Here is a 13,955-nt window from a genome sequence, read left to right as displayed (position 1 = left end):
GCTCGCTCGCTCGCTCGCAGGCGTGCGCGCGAAATCACAGCAGCGTGCCGCTTGGAAACCCCTTCTGCTGCTCTCGCCTTTTTCCTCCGAGCCGCAGAACAGAGGTACCTCAGTGCTCCGGACAAGCCCGCTTTTGACAGACGGAGAGGGAGGGAGGGAGAGAGGAAACACAGAAAAAGAGAGGAGGAAAGAGGCTGGTCAGGAAAGAGGCAAGACTGGCATTAGAGGAGACCTCGGGCAGGACAAAGAGGAGACAGAAAGGGCGGGCGGGCATGAAAATGAATAAGTGAGGGGAAGAAAGAGGATGTCTTCTTTTGTGTGTTCTCCCTGGCTTTTAAGCTTTTTTTTTTTTTTTTTATCTACCTAACCCGATTTTGATTTTGCTGGTGTTTTTGTTGTTAATGGGGTTATCCCATTACCGCCATCTACCTGATATAATCCCCTGTCGTCGGTTTAACTAATTTGAATGCTGACACAGAGTTAGGTTATTCCTGTGTGGTGACGTGGTTGAAATACGTACGTCGCATGATTTCAAACTCTTCCTCCCTCATAAAATAAACAAATTTGATTTGAATGATCATTTATTTAACATAAACCCATACCGACGTTCGCCACAGTTATTGAACTTGAATTCATTCGCCGCCACCATCCACTTTAGAAGGAGTTCGACCTCCTCCCTCCCGGCTCCCGCTGCACGATGCCAAAGGCAAGGACGAGGCGTGCGAGGGTCTCTTTCATCCCTGTCTCCACAGATAGACTTAACTTTTCGGGCTAGGTTTTTTTTTTTTATTGCTTTTATGGTGTTTCTGTTGATGTCATCTGACGCAAATTAATTTCCTTCGGGATATCAATGAATCTAAACGGCACTGAACGTTTCTAGCGTTTACAGAGTGTTTTTATTAGTGAGCGGAGCAGTTCAAGGACACCAAACAAGCCAATTAATAACGGAGACTCGCTCAAAGAGTCGGCGTGCATGAAGGCCCTGCAGCAAAATGACCTCGCTGACACGCGTTTGACTCTTTCAGCCTCTCTGTTCTGTCCTCTGAGTTGCACCTGAAGACGTTACACAAACACACTGTTGCTCTCTGAATATCCTCTCTCTAACTGTCTCCCTTCTCCCCCGCCAGCTCTCAAACTGCCCTTGGGGAAGACCACAGTGATGCATCTAGTTGCCAGAGAGACTTTGCCTGAGCCAAATTCCCAAGGTAACCAGCTCCCCGTCTCCCTTCTTTCCTTTCAGGAGGCCTTTCACACGCTGAACAGCTTTAAATGTTCTGCTCCCAGCCATTATTTATTTCTACACATGGCTTCTGTTGTAGGAACAGTCACTTGTGCAAATAATTGGCTCTTTTTAGTGTATCCCCAAGATACAGCGCAGTGTGCGGAATATACAGCTCATATAAATCATAGCAAATGACAGGTTTTCCTTCGTAGGTTTGGATTTCTGCGGCGGATCGGGGCTAACGCACAAGAGTTCGAATGCAGTTATCGACCGTGTTTCATTTGAACGGGTTCAGATTTGCGCCAGAACGCTTACGAGTGAACAGCAGATGGTTATAAAAGAGGCTCGCCGGTCTGAACCCCAAACTACCTGAGCGCAGACTGAAAAAACGAGTGGGCGTTGATTCAAATGCCGATTGAAACTCATAGAACAATCTGGTCGGTTTCAGTCTGAGTAACAGATTCAGGAGTTTGTCGGTTCACGAAATGCCAAAACACCGCTCAGTGATTGTTATTTAAGGCTCGTCTGAGGCACAGAGCGACTTCACACAATCACAGTCAGAGATAAACGGTGTGCGGTTGAATTTTAGATGTGCCGTCTGCAGTGGCATATCTCCGCTCACGCGCCTGTAATCGTCACCGATTCCTTTCACCGATCGCAAAGATGTGGCGGTGAGATACGGCAGCTTGGAGAGTCTCAGCAAAACAAAGGAAGCGTCCAGGAGAGGTTCAGGCGAAAAAGAAACTCCGCGTTCAGGGCAAAGGATTAGAGTCTAAAAAAAGAAGCGATCAACGGCTTGACAAATGATTACCCAGCTGTTTTCATCCGTTATCCTGGCAGTTGTTAGACAACAATCTGTCTGTTTATAAGAACTATTTTTTTTTTTTTTTGGGTAAATGATCTCATCTCAGGACTTTTTTTTTCCTTCCTCATGCACTTATTTGCACATGGAGCAAGATAAAGAGACCATTCTTAGAAGCAGAGGGCAAACGAGGCACTTCACCTGTAGGCTTACGTCATACACAGCCATGACAATGTTTGTGTAGTGGCTCTCACCTCCAGTAGGGGGAGACAAAAGTTCTGCTGTGGGTTTATGTTTTTGTTTTTTTTGTCTTTTGGAACCAGATCAAATTTAAAAATGCTTTGAAATTAGAACTGAGCTGGGTCACTTCTTTGTCCTCCTGATGATGATGATGATGACGATGATGCTTGTGTGTGTGTTCAGGTCAGAGGAACAGAGAGAAGACCGGGGAGAGTAACTGCTGTGTCATTCTGTAAATACACACCTCCGCCGCCAGCCCTCCATCCTCCTCCATCCGTTTTTACCCTCCTCAATGTCCTGGACCTGATGAGCTTGTCCTCCGTCCTGGAGCCTGTCTAAAGTGTGGATATGCATACAGACAAACACTTTATCTCTCTCTCTTTTGTCCTTTTTTTTTCTCCTGCCCCCCCCTCTCTCTTGCACTCACATATACAGGAAGACAGGAGGCTGATCCAGGACAGAGCTTGGGGAGCAAGAAATTGATTAACTGATAGAGCTGATTCCTTTTTTGTCGTACTTGATTTGTTGTCATAACTGAAAAATTAGAGGAAGGAACTGGATTTGCATGTGTTTTTATTTTCTTTCTTTCATTCTTTTCTTAATGCACACCTCTTTAAGCCTTCCGCCGTACACGCGCGTGCAGGCGGAGCTGACGTACACACCTTGTCCAAAAGTATGAAAGCGGCGCCTCGCCCTCTGGCCGGGTTGTCGCCGCGACGCAGTGCCCAAGTTTGTGTGTGTGGCCTTGTTTTTCTCATACAGACCGCTGAGAGTTTTGTAACCACTAATGACTCGCGCCCGACACGCTCGTTCCGACCATATGCGTTTGTGCGATGTCCCTCAGTGCGGCAGATGAAGCGCAGACGTGCCTGATCAGAGAACTCAAACCGGGACACACTCACACATAAACACACACACACACACACACACACACACACACACAAACACAAACACCGGTGTCCTTCTTACTGCCCTCCTCTGCTTGGGCCCTTTCTGACTGCAGAGCGAACACATCCTGCTCTTTCGGCCCGTCGCGTTGTCGCCAAACAGAGCCTCACAAGCAAACAAATAGACAAACAGGCAGCGCTGGTGGTCTTGGTTTTGGATATTTGTTTGTCCATGACTTCTGTGACTGTGTTTTGACAGTCCATTCATATTGCTGACCGACCAGTGTTGTGATGAATCAGAGGTTTCCCCCCCGGCCCCCGCAGACACACACCTCTCCCGTCTCATCGCGCTCCTCTTTTATAACAGTGTTGTGTGAAGGATCTCTCAGACAGTTGTGGGGAAATGAACTGAAAAAAAAAAAGCCCCTTTATTTGTCTTAATTTGCTTCTTAATTCTGCATTAATTAATTAAGTCCGTTTTGCACAACCGAAGCATGTGCTCCTTCATCAGATTAATAAAAAATGTATAAAAGGTTTTATTGTTTTATTTTATATTTTTCCAATGGAAGTAAAGTTCCAAACTAAGGTAACATGTGTAGAGTATATTTAATATGAATCTTATATAGAACATGATGACTTTAGATCTTGGTGATATACATTATATTGGTGTTTAGTCTATTGATTGTGTATATGGTTAGCTTCTAGCCACTTCACAGTCTCTCTCGCTGACAATGTCTTGTGCTTAACAGCAGCAGATCCTCCCTAATCATCAATGGACTGATGGATTTCATTTGCTTTCTTCTGTGCTCTTTTATTATATATATATAAATATATATATATTTTCCATTTGTTTATAATTTAATGTAATCCTTTTTTTTTCTTTGTGTTTTTTTTTTGTTTGTTTTTTGCTTTAAAAGATCGCTTTGTAACAGCACTAGGTCTTAAAATATATTGTTTATATTGATCAGGGTTCAAATCTGTACAGAGATTAAGAAAAAAAAAAGTTTTCAAACCAATTGTAAATAGCACTAATGCTCCCTGTAACCCCCCCTACACACACACACACCCCCTCCCCTCCTTCAAACTTCAAAATGGAATACATCTGTAAACTAAATAAAGGTTATTGAAGTGCGATTTGCTTCCATTGTGACTTGTTTCTCGCCTCTTTCTAGAGCACATCATTCGAGTAGGAGAGAAGTCCAGCAGCCGATCAGTCGAGATTCAGACGGTCGCGAATTTACAGAAAATGCTAAAACGAGGTGTTTTGAGCGAAACCAGCAAGTGTTCGACTCTAGGATTGTGAAGTATTTGTGTTGAAATCTGAGCATGTTAGCCTTTTTACAGCTAAATATACCCACGGCTGTTCATAAAAATGCATCACACTTTATTTTTTTTGGTATTTCGATGCACATTAGGTGACACAGCTTGTGATTATAGCAGTTTTTGGTTGTTGACAGACACTAGTCACTAGAGTTTCATATGTGCACCACGTACAGATCGTCCTTTATAAATCTCCAGAGTCGTGAAATGAACCCAGTTGCGTTTGTTTTAGCTTTTTTAAACTGAATTACTGAGACAATACTTACAGAAAACATTTTTACTTCCTGTCTGTAGGATTCTGAATAAACGTGTGCCTTAATTATGGAGTAAAATGTATAAGAATATTTCTCATTGAAATGCAGTGAAGGCTAAGGATTAGAGCAGAGGTCTTAACGTTTTTCAGGCCAAGGACCCCCACACTGATGGAGAGATGAAGTAGGGACCCCCTACCTACTATATGTGTGCTATATTAAACTCAGCCTAGTGCTATTAATAAATATACATTATTATTATCTTTTTGAATTCAGTATTAAGCTATCCCTTATCCCTTTATTAAAATACGTTGGATTCATGTTAATGTGTATTTAAAGAAATTTAAATTCGTAGGGGAGATTTTTCAAAAATATATAAAAATGTCTAATCAACCAAAGATTTTGCAAGCCCCCCTGCAGTACCTCTGTGGAGCCACCAGGGGTCACGGCCCCACTGTTGAAGAGGTCCTCAACTACTGTCCAATGAAGAGAGATTATTTAAAAGTGTGAAATTCATTGAAGTACCTTGACAATATTTTGGCCGTGAGAAGCCACATTGTCACAGAGCAGCGCCCCAGACGGAGGTAACAGGTCGGGGCAGGGCCTCTGGGAGCCTAGACTGCTAGTGGTGGAACACACAGTATAGGCTTATTTCAAATCTTTAACAAATCTTTGGACAAGAGGTGGTGATGTTGAAACTGAGAATGAGCTGATTTTGACAGTGTGTTAAAAGTGGATTGGATCATCAGAAATGGACAGAATTGATGTAGGAGGAGGGATAGAAACAACATGTGAACAGATCACATGTCTATTAAAATGTATAATACTTCACAGTCACCTGCAGAACGATCCTTTGTGATACAGTCACATCATTTAAATGGTGGTTTTCCTCCAAAACGAGCACCTTTATTTTTCATATTTTAAAGCACTTTACGCTGATGATACTTGTGTAGCCACACTTCCTGTGTCAAACATTTTGGGTTGTTTTTAAATGTGTTAGGGTTATATATATATATGTTTGTGTTCTGAATAAATGTTGGTGTAAAGTGTACACTGCTTACGACTTTGCTCTATTTTGAGTAAGAGAAACAAATGTCATAACTGTTGCTCGTAATAAATTGCTTTAATAAGTGGCTAACGTTCCAGTATTATGTGCCAGAATGTGCTTCTCATTTGTTAAAGTCTTGTGATGTCCCTCACAGTCACACTTTAATATGTAACTCCTTTAAATCTCGTCAAACGTCAACGTACATGAAAGGTGGTCTGCAGCAGACAAAAAAAAAAAAAGATCACCCACTTTCCACACTCTGATAAATTATTAATGCGGGGAGAGTCCAATTGCATAATTTTTCATGACTGCCATGTGATGCTGTTTAGTCACTTGTCCGGTTTGCACAACAGTGAGTCGACCAAAGTGCAGCAGGATGAACAGTGTGGAACACCGAGTCCAGTCCAGCCCACCGTCCCGAGAGCAATTTTTGGAAACGTGTCAGCGCCTCATGCGCTTGGCCAACGACGCGCTGAACAAACAAGATATGTTTCGTTGCCTCGGGGGCAGCTTTAAGGAATAAAAGCATCTGTTTGTGACATGGCAGCACAGCGCCAGCCCTGAAAGAGTCATTTTATCAAAGATGATGACTGTGCTTGCCCTCAGAAAAGTCCTGTGTGTCTTTTTTCCTCCTCCCCCTCCCTGTTTTCCCTCCCTCCAATCATGCTGTGTCCACTACACAGTAACGTGGGCCAGATATTCAACATGAATGCCACTATTCTTTCTTCCCAGAAATAGTCTGGGTGCAGACAGAGAGGATTGTGGTCGCGGCAGCGCCAGTCAAAGGTACCACTCTGTTTGTGTGCCATTAAACCAGTCAGGCCTCTGAACAAGGCAGCAGCCTCTTCATACGAATGACTGTTTTTAAGCTTGTGCGAGGCTGCTTTCAAATTACATTTAATTATGAATAATATTAATAAAACAGGCGGGATGTGTGCGTCACTCACTACACACTACACTACAACACTGTGGTTTAGGATCAGCAGGAGTGGATGGGTGACACCCTTTCACAAGGCTGCTCTCACGCATTCATTCCTCATGTTTGGATGGATTACACGAGTGAAACATAATTAGAAGGTAACATCCACCAAACGTTAGCCAAACAGGATGGCAAGGCACGCTTTCCTTTGCTCTGTGCGACTACGTTTCAAGCCAAACAAAAGATTGATGGTGGCGCCATCTTCTGGCAAAACAGCTTCATGGCAACTGGGTAAACTGCAAAGGTGAAAATGCGCTGAGACATAAAATCCTTCGCCACTTTTAGTTTTTAGTCTCTGTTGGGATGAAATTCAACACACACGATTGATGTGGTCGGTCGATGTTTAATTTATTTTCTATTCCTTCACCCAAAACAGTGGTTCTGTCACCGTGGAGGATAGAAAGGATAGAAAAAGATAAAATATTTAAGGTTTTAACGCTGAACATCACTAGAGTGGATTAGTTGTATTCTGCACAAATTATTATACCGCATGATAATGTACACATTTGCTTGACAAAGACCTTCGCTATATATTCACCCATCTAATTTCTGTTTGGGTTTGACAAGCCCTATCTGATGTGTCTACAACTCTGCAAGAGGATGCCCCCACGTCCATGACTGAGGGGCGTTGAGCAAGCGGCAGCAGCTCACTGCTCCGAATGTTACAAATGTACTTATTACTGTGTGAACGAAAGCTTGTGTCAAATGCAGGAAAATAAATACTCCATTTGGGATCAATACGGTATAAATTATTATAATTATTTTAAAAAACATCTATATCATCCTGCAAACTCCTTTACTCAAATTTACCAGAACACAGGTTATTTTTGTTACGGCATATTCACATTTTAATCACGTGAAACAGACGTTATAAAAGGCAGAATCTCTTTCTCTCAAACAAGGTGACATCTGGGCAAATTGTGTTTTAATATTTCTGTTAAAACAGTCAATTAGTCTCCATCTTTCTCATGTATATTACCATAAAGAGTGTTAAACTGCCATGCCAGCGTTTATTAACCAAAAGGCTTGTTAACAACCGTCACTTGGTCACAGCAACGATCTGGCCATGCTTCATGGGCTTGATGGCCCTTCGTCTCTGGATCCACCGTCTGAATATATGCTGGATCTCCTTGGTTCTCAGACAGTAGATGAACGGGTTGATCAGTGGCGGGAAAAGACTGTAGAAGAGGGTGGTGGCTATTCGCTTGTCGGGCGTCATCTTCAGGTTGGGAAAGAAAGGCGTAAGGTAGACGAAGAAACGCGGTATGTAGTAGATAGAAATGATACAGCCCTGGGTGGCGCAGGTCGAGAAGGTCTTCATTCTGCCCTGGGGACGACAGCGGCTTACGATTAAAGCAATACTTGGTTTAATGTGACAAATGGCCAACACCTTAAAAAGGCGTTAAACTCACCTGTGCACTGGCCATGCGCATGACTGAGGCGATGATGCAAACGTATGAGATGACAATTAAGGACAAAGGAACATAGAGGATAAACATCGCTGCGGCGAAGGCGGCGTTCAGCACGCGGCCGGGGTTCTGACACACCAGAGCCGAAAGGGAAATGGTTTCGCAGAAGGCGTTTATGATTCTGTCGGGCCCACAAAATGGCAACAGGATCAGGTTGACGGTGCTGATGCCGGGAAAGATGTGCGCCAGCACCCAGCACACGAGAGTCATGCCTGCCATGGTTTGGTTCGTCATCACCATCGGGTATCTGAGCAGAGAAGAGCGAAGAGAAGGGAACGAAGAGAATTAGTTTGAACTTAAGTGAGTCCCTGCTCAGAGGCAAGATAAATCTTTTTTTTTTCCACCTGAGAGGTAAACAGATGGCCAGATATCGATCCAGGGCCATAATCAGTAATATCAGGGAGTTCAAGGAGCCGAAATAGTGGATCATGTGTTCTTGGAAGAGACACGTGTGAAAGCCGATTCTCTCATCGTTCCACCAGTAGCGGGCAATTAGTTTGGGTAAAGCCACAGTGGTGAAGCCTAGAGGAAGTATAAAGAGAAAATATTAAGGCGAAGTAGATTACGTGTGGCAATATACGACAGAATTTCTTAAATTATTTCATGACGAAAAAGAAAAAGGGAAACATACAGGCAATTTCAGGATCACATTCATTTTAAATGTATAATTTCTTACTTAAATGCACAAATGAACTAAATGACTGAAGGATTCATAGAGTCTGAAATTAATGATTTGTGGATTTTTCACATCAGTAGTTCATTCTGGCTCATCCTCTCCATTGTTCCTGACAGATTTCTAAAGAAATCAAGGGTCAATGTGTATTTATCAGCTCCAAGTAGCCGAGCAATCAGTGTAAAACCTAATATTTTGGATGCCAAATACAGGAGAGAGACACGGCAGGCGGCACGACATATTTACCAGTGTCTGAGAGGGCCAGGCTGACCATGACGATGTACATGGGTTTCTGGAGACTGCGCTCCAGAGTAAACACCACCACCAGCAGGAGGTTGCCCGCCACTGTGGTCACATAGAGGAAGAAGAAGAACCATGCCACTAAGTGAAAATACTCCGGCTGGAGGCTCGGGAAGCCCACAATCACAAACTCAGACACGCGCGTGTAGTTTTCATCTGCCTGAAACATACTGAAAGCAGAAAGAAATAGATAATCCAACAAGCAGTAAGAGGAATGGTTGGTAATATTGGAGCTCACCTCACTGGACGGCCTTCAGAGTGTGACGACGACAAGCAGCCTCCTATCGGTTTTATAAAGAGTTTGTGGGGGGAAGTGAAAAGTTTGCTGCAACAACTTTCTGGAAACATAAAGCGCCTCAGGTTGTCTAGGAAACAAGGCCTAGACAGACAGATGGATAGATGGATAGATAGAGCATCAGTACAGCAACTACTAAAGAACTGCTTAAATAATATTTAGGAGTTGAATAAAAAACATATTACACTGCCAAAATTAAAAATGACACAAACAAACTTTGGTTACGTCCTCATTGAGAAGAGCTGAAGCCTCTGAGGGGAAATGTCCCTTTACTAGATTTTGAGACTTTTATAATTTTTATTTATTTATTTATTTTAAATTTCATTTCTAAGAAACCTTTGATGGTCTCTGTCCCTCTCTATTTTTAGTCATTTATTTATTTATTTATTTATTTACAGGGGCCTTAATTATTTTCCCTGTGGTCCCATCAATACACACCTAGTGCACAAATTACACAGAAAAAAATGCAATGAAACGGCGAGAGTTGAGGTACACTTCTTCTTCTTTCTAAAACGTTTTTTCTTACTTACGGGAGTTTTTTTAATTTTATTACCAGGGTAAATGACACCGCAAGTGGAAGTCGCTCTGCTGTGTGTTAGCTGTTGAATAGCGTCGTGGAGTAGTTTTTTATTTATTTATTTATTTATTTATTTATTTATTTATTTATTTATTTGTCGCGGAGTAGTTAGTGAAGCTAACAGGATAGCTAACAGTTAGCCAAAAAATGATAGTCGGATAAAAGAAAACTTCAAAGAGTCGGGATATGTTCAAAATAAACAAGCCATAAAGGTGAGATGTTTGTTCAACATGAAGTATTTTTAAACAGTATTACGTTCAACTCTGCGCTTCTACACTTTTAGCCCACTTTGTTGCTAAATATGGGCTAACACTGCTAGCTGTTGCTATGGCAACCTTAGCCTTAACCTGGCCGGTAGCTAATGGAGGACTGGCTAGGCGAGTACACACCTTTTTATTTGGCGAACTAAATACGCTATATTTCGCCCAAGTTAACCTACTAGCCACGTGTTGTGTTTGGTTACGTTTACAGATTGATTACCCACCAGGCTCATTATTTACCAGATACTACGTAAAAAAGAAAAGGAAAAAGAAGATATTATGGTCTTATACTACTCCAGTCTACGGTCGGGAGAGTATGAGGGCCACCCATGACAAAAAAAAATAAATAAATAAAAATGAGAGGAGGTAGATTTGCACTTTGTAACATGCACTTTGAGAAAAAAGTCTAAATTTCGAGGGAAAAAAATAAAACAGTACCAGGTCTGATAGATTATTGTTTTATTCGTACTTAATCCATTGATTTTGCATATTTTCTGGACTTTCACGTCTTAATCAACAGAAACATAACTGGCAAGTGGCTCAACAATCTTGTAGCATGAAAAGCGATAATCATTTTACTAGTTCTAACTATCAGGAAAAAATATATCAGTGATCACATGTCTTTTTATTGACAGGATTGTCACAATAGGATGCCTGTGTTTTTCATGTAAAGTACAAATTACCACACTTTGTTGCAGAACCATTCTCTTCCATCAGCCTTTCGAGTTTCAGTAACATATTTTTTAATTACTTCGAGGTGCAATACCAAAGACGAGATGAGCCTTGGCATTCTGCAGTTGAACAATCGTGTAAACGTCTTTAAGTGAAATAAGTCAGGAATTTTCCCAACATGTAATTGGGTCTCACATGCTAATATCTGTGTGCTGATGGTCATTTTTGGAAAGGTTTTATTTAAATTATATTATAAATGATATAGATCTGAAAATTGGAAACTGGACTACATTCCCCATCCCAGTGACGTCATCAGTTTGGTGGTGAGTTTGGGTTTTTAATTAAGAGTATCTGTGTGTGGTGCACACTACTGGCACCAATACTCACCAGCATTTAGAGGATGATGTTCAGATTAACACGGGTTTCCACGATTAGTGGTACTCTAATGAGCCATCAATGGCCAGGAACTCCCCACTGAAGTTGTGAGTGGGTCAATCACATAGACATGGGGATAGACATTATGTTGTAAGAGGCTGAAAGTTGATTTCTCAGGCCAAAGATGGGTCCTTGAGTTTTACATAGTTGGCTTGCTTTTGCTTGTGGTGAAATCCCATAAAGGAAACTCAGAAAGTCCAGTTACCTTGCTTTTAGGACATACCATGACCTGGATGACTGAGAATATAGACACACAGATACAAACACAGACATTATTTGAAGGCTTGTTTGCCATGTGGCTGTTGATCAACAGCTGTAGTTGACAGGTGGCATGACTGCTGCACTATACAGCTCCAAAACCGTTAAAGAATTAACAGATTTCACCAACTGCTCTGTAACATATGAGACACAGCTATATAGGCTGATGTCTATGCCTCTCTCAGCTCGTTATGGTATACTTTTGACCCCTTGTGAGCAAGTTTTAACAACATGGGTTTGACTCACGGTGAACCTTAAGTGTACTTTATGGTCCTGTGTCACGTTGAAGACAGTAAATGTGGATTCACAGTAACTTTCGCTGTTGCACAGTGAGTAGATGAGTAGATGGTGCGTATGAAGCTGGACAAAGGAGAACTTTTTGTGCTCGTCTGGCCGCTGAGTCGGACGCAACACGTAGTTACATTTCTGGGGAGGTGCATGTCAGGTTATGGCGTTGGGTCCAGAGCCACCAACGTGATGTTGGACTAAAAATTCCGCTTGTCTCTGGAGTATGTTCATATATTAGATTTTTAGGCTTTAACAAAAGACTAGTGTTTTGTTTTTGTCTCCTGTTCTTATAGTGGCCATGTTGGAGCGCAATGTCTGCGGGAACACAGTCAAGAAGTGGACTGATGACGGTGATGAAAGACCCTCATCTGAAGCAGATATGGGCTGTGAGTACAAAGTTATGTCTTTGGAAATGTCCCTTTCCTCTACGCTTTGTCACTATGTAGGGTATTAATGCATGAAACAAAGGTTTGGTTGCCTAAATTTATAATTAATTAAACTGGATAAATTATTTGCTCCACATTAAAAAAAAAAAAAAAAAAAAAAATGAATTGTTCCACTCACTGACTAATTATACAACTGTGATAATTTCACCCGGTTTCAGATTGATTCATTGCTCAGAGTGTTAAAAATAATTAGAAGACCAACATACTTTTCCCCTTTTTTTTCTGAGGGTGGAGTCATCTATTTTGAATAATTTGTTATTGGAATTGTGAAACTGGACGAAGGTCCCATGTTTGCCCTCAGAATGAGACCTACTGTGTGCTTGGAGCTTGGAGCTCATCTGTTTATGATGTATAGCAAGGAAGATACACAGGGTCATACTGAGGGTCATAGAGGCAAAGAAAATATAATTAACAAACCTCAACTTGAGAGGCACAACGTATGGGTGAATTTAAAAACAAAAGTAAAAAACTTTTTTCCTGTTGTTATAGTGTGGGTTTATGAGGTTTATAGAACCTTTTTTAACAATAAAACAAACAGACAAACAGGTGAAGGGGCATCACAGAGCAATTCAACTTAATTTTAACACTTACATTTTATTATTGAACTTGACATATTTAGCTGCAAAGTGTTGTGATTCCTGTGCCAAGAGTCCAGGACCTACATTTAAATGCTTACATGAGATACTTAAATATTCCCTTGTAAAGAAGGACAACACAACAACAAAATAACAAACATAACATAACATATAACAAAATAATATTTACAGCTGAATAAATGACCAGGAATGTCACAGCTGACATTAGGTTATGAGGCCTAGAAAAACAAAAGTTCCTTAACAATAATAAGTTACTACATCTGTGTGATAAATATTTGTGCCAGTGTTTGTCTTTATGGGAAGTCAGCGGAGTGTGTGATCCTCTCTGGATCAATTAGTCAGTTTGGTCACAACAGGTTCGAGCATGACTGTTGTCCTCTGGGAAACAGCTTAGCAGCAAGAGAAAAACAACGTGGTCTCTCCAGGGGGCAAGTGAAAATGTGCAGTTGTGTTGTGCAGGGATTCCCCAGAGTTCACAGACCTGTTTGTAATGGAGAAAAGTAAGAGTAACTCTTAAGTTAACTCTGGAGGTTATGTTGATTGTTTCAGTTTTTTATTTGTTAGCATTTTTTAAAATTTTATTTGTCTTATTCATGCCCATTTTGACGTATTCAAGCAAGGCCACTACTACTTTTACTTTAACTATCTCTGCAAACACTGCCAACAATAAAACTGAAAACACTTTACATTTCCTGTTAGGATGATTACCACGGCTAACACATACAACGAATCTTCAGCTAGTACCGATACTGTAGCTGCAACTACTAACATGTAAAGCAGAGGTTTGTTGAACCCAAGTGAAGAAATTAAAGGATGATTAATTTATTCACGGAAGAAAACTAATTAGCTGAATAATCATTAGCTTTACTGTATTTGATAGAAACACTGTGTTTTTTAATTCATACAGTCGATTTCCATCCCATGCTGCAAAGTAGTG

The 13,955-nt window shown here is 41.3% G+C and overlaps 2 protein-coding genes across 2 annotated transcripts in view; one reads left to right on the top strand and one right to left on the bottom strand.

Moving 5' to 3' along the window:
* The window catches only part of ubl3a (ubiquitin-like 3a), a 31,123-nt gene extending 26,838 nt beyond the window's left edge, over positions 1-4,285 (top strand). The window contains exons 4-5 of the mRNA XM_047606302.1: positions 1,128-1,205; positions 2,448-4,285. Coding sequence (XP_047462258.1) covers positions 1,128-1,205; positions 2,448-2,500 — 131 coding nt within the window. The 3' untranslated portion in view covers positions 2,501-4,285. The remainder of the gene's footprint in view (positions 1-1,127; positions 1,206-2,447) is intronic.
* A 3,346-nt stretch (positions 4,286-7,631) lies between these two features.
* Positions 7,632-9,523, bottom strand: or30bu1 (odorant receptor, family 30, subfamily BU, member 1). The gene is made up of 5 exons (XM_047607785.1): positions 9,430-9,523; positions 9,138-9,361; positions 8,563-8,740; positions 8,162-8,465; positions 7,632-8,076 (listed from the first exon to the last, which is right to left on the bottom strand). The coding sequence occupies exons 2-5, from the start codon at positions 9,358-9,360 to the stop codon at positions 7,789-7,791; spliced, it is 993 nt and encodes a 330-aa protein (XP_047463741.1). The 5' UTR covers position 9,361; positions 9,430-9,523; the 3' UTR covers positions 7,632-7,788.
* Between the last annotated feature and the right edge of the window lie 4,432 nt (positions 9,524-13,955).

This window comes from Mugil cephalus, chromosome 15 (assembly GCF_022458985.1).
Source record: "Mugil cephalus isolate CIBA_MC_2020 chromosome 15, CIBA_Mcephalus_1.1, whole genome shotgun sequence".
NCBI lineage: Eukaryota > Metazoa > Chordata > Actinopteri > Mugiliformes > Mugilidae > Mugil > Mugil cephalus.
The sequence above is the reverse complement of the archived record's forward strand: the minus strand, read 5'-3'. Positions and strand labels throughout refer to the sequence as shown.